The sequence below is a fragment of the Eumetopias jubatus genome, unplaced genomic scaffold (assembly GCF_037043125.1).
Source record: "Eumetopias jubatus isolate StellerSeaLion01/CBP00866 unplaced genomic scaffold, mEumJub1_p1.0 scaffold_17, whole genome shotgun sequence".
Classification (NCBI taxonomy): Eukaryota; Metazoa; Chordata; class Mammalia; order Carnivora; family Otariidae; genus Eumetopias; species Eumetopias jubatus.
The window spans coordinates 66,138,709-66,141,469 of record NW_028274823.1 but is presented as its reverse complement, the minus strand read 5'-3'; the positions used below and the strand labels follow the sequence as shown (position 1 = coordinate 66,141,469).

Below are 2,761 nucleotides of genomic sequence, written 5' to 3'. Positions count from 1 at the left end.
GAAGTAATATAATCACCCGTTCAGATGAAGAAATGAAAGCTCAGAGTTATTTGCCCCAGATCTTATATCTGGAGACTGGAATTGGAGTCCTTCTGGCTGGCTCTATGCTGTGCTATTTCTACTCCCTCTCCAGCATTTTAGAAAGAAGTTTATTTATATAAAAAATATTTTTCCCTCCACCCTACAACTCATCAGATGATCAGCAGTATGAGGGCAGGGACCACATCTGATGCCTGGCGTGTAAGAACTCAGTAAGCATTTGTTGAATGAGTTATAGGAGGGATACTTGGGAAGGTTCCATTTCTTTAATCGGCCACTTTGTTAACATTTGCATGAGTTATTTATTGCTGCATTAAAGATTACACCAAAGAGAGAAAGGAAAGCGCGAGGAGCCGCCGCCGCCGCCGCCGCCGCCGCCGCCGCCGCCAGCGCCGCCGTGCCGGAGTCGAAGGGACCCCGGGCCGCCGCCCCGCCGCGCCTCCTGCTCGCCACCAGCTCCCTGTCCTCGGACTCACTCCAACAGCCTGTTAAAACATGGTGGATTACTATGAAGTTCTAGGCGTGCAGAGACATGCCTCAGCCGAGGATATTAAAAAGGCGTACCGGAAACTGGCACTCAAGTGGCATCCTGATAAGAACCCCGAGAATAAAGAAGAAGCAGAGAGAAAATTCAAACAAGTAGCTGAGGCCTATGAGGTGTTATCAGATGCCAAAAAACGGGACATGTATGACAGATACGGCAAAGAAGGGTTAAATGGCGGAGGTGGAATTCATTTTGACCCTCGGTATGAGTTTGGCTTCACATTCCGTAACCCAGATGAAGTCTTCAGGGAATTTTTTGGTGGAAGGGACCCGTTTTCATTCGACTTCTTCGAAGACCCATTTGAGGACTTTTTTGGGAGTCGAAGAGGCCCCCGTGGAAGCAGGAACCGAGGCACAGGGTCGTTTTTCTCTGCCTTCAGTGGATTTCCGTCTTTTGGAGGAGGGTTTTCTTCTTTCGATACAGGATTTACTTCCTTCCCGTCACCAGGTCATGGGGGCCTAATTCGTTCTCTTCCACGGCATTTGGTGGTAGTGGGATGGGCAGCTTCAAATCTATATCAACTTCTACTAAAATGGTTAATGGCAGAAAAATCACTACAAAGAGAATTGTGGAGAATGGTGAAGAAAGAGTGGAAGTGGAAGAGAATGGCCAGTTAAAGTCCTTAACGATAAATGGTAAGGAGCAGCTGCTGTGCTTGGATAACAAGTAACAACGCACGCGTGTGGCAGGCGTGTTAGCTGTAACGGGCACCGTTGAGGACTGACAGGAACGCTTTTTTTTTTGAAGATTTCAAACGAACTCAACTTTCAGTATAACTGTACCTAATCTAAAGTATTTATACACAGCTCATCGGAGCCCTATTTGTCATAGACTTTTGAGTTTATTGTTGGGACCACATAATAGGACCATTGTTTGGGGGTTTTTTTTTGTTTGTTTTTGTTTTGTTTTGTTTTGTTTTTGTTTTTTGTCCTTAAAATTGTTGTAAATCTCTGTATGCACTTTGCTTTTTTATTAAACGTAATCCAAGGTGGCCGTGACTCTTTCGTACACTAACACCAGCACGGACCTGCTTTTCCATTGTGTTTGAAACGTGAGCCAAGTAGAGTCAGCCTGCTGTGAAGTTAACATTGCCAGGATGAATCTTCCACAAAAATAATTTCAAGTTTTTTCAGTATTTAGTAGTGAGAGATATTAATGCATTAATGGTAATACATTTCTCGTTTAATAATAAATTGAGGATGTTTTTCTAGTGCATGAATGCTGGCAACTTAGTAAGATTTGACAATTGTTTAAATATGTAATGTTAAGCTTAGGTTTAAAAAAGTAAAGCTGGTAAACTGGGTCGTCATTTGCTTTAAAAAAAAAAATAAATGCGAATGTGTTTGGTGCATTCAAAAAAAAAAAAAAAAGATTACACCAAAATTTAATGGTTGAAAATGACACACATTTGTTATCTCCCAGTTCCTGTGGGTCAGGAATCCAGGAGAGGTTATGTGGGTCTCTCACAAGGCTGCAATCAGGATTTTGGCCAAGGCTACACACAGTTATCCCACTGCTCAGCTGGGGCAAGATCTGCCTCTACAGTTATTCACATGGCTGTTGGCAGGTCCCGGAAGACCTGTATCATTCATGTGACCACTAGCAGACCTCTCATCTCACTACAAGGCTGCCTTGCCTCACAACATGGCAGATGGCTTTCCCCCAGAGTGAAGTGATCTGAGAAAGAGTGAGAGAGAATGCCTAAGATGGAAGCCACAGTCTTTTCATAACCTAATCTTGGAAATGACATCTTTTCATTTGTGTTGTACTTAAGAGGAAGACATTACAAAAGGGCATGAATATTAAGAAGTGGAGACCACTGGAGCCACTTCAGAGGCTATAAGCCATGACATTAGTGGCTTATTCATTGAGTACTGATCCTTGAAACCACTCTGAAATATTACAGATCAATGCCTTTTCCCATATTAACCCAGAATGTTTTATAATCTATCTGGGGCTAGATAATACGTAGAAGAGCTAGTTCTGGTGCTAGACAAACTAGATCCAAATATGAACTTCTTCACTTCACTATGATCCTGTTGATGCCTCCATTCCTTATCCATGAACTAGACACTATAACAGTGCTTACCTCCTAAGTCTATCATGAGGATTAAATGACATAGTATCAGTAAATTACTAAATACAGTACCTGACACATGAAAACAGCAATATATTCCA

At 42.5% G+C, this 2,761-nt stretch overlaps 1 protein-coding gene across 1 annotated transcript; it reads left to right on the top strand.

Annotated features, from left to right (window-relative positions):
• The first annotated feature begins 413 nt into the window (after window positions 1-413).
• On the top strand, window positions 414-1,776 carry LOC114224727 (dnaJ homolog subfamily B member 6-like). Its single transcript, XM_028123972.2, is given in 2 exon segments — window positions 414-1,048; window positions 1,051-1,776. Coding segments are annotated over 2 exon segments (717 nt in total). The 5' UTR covers window positions 414-534; the 3' UTR covers window positions 1,254-1,776.
• Window positions 1,777-2,761: the final 985 nt, after the last annotated feature.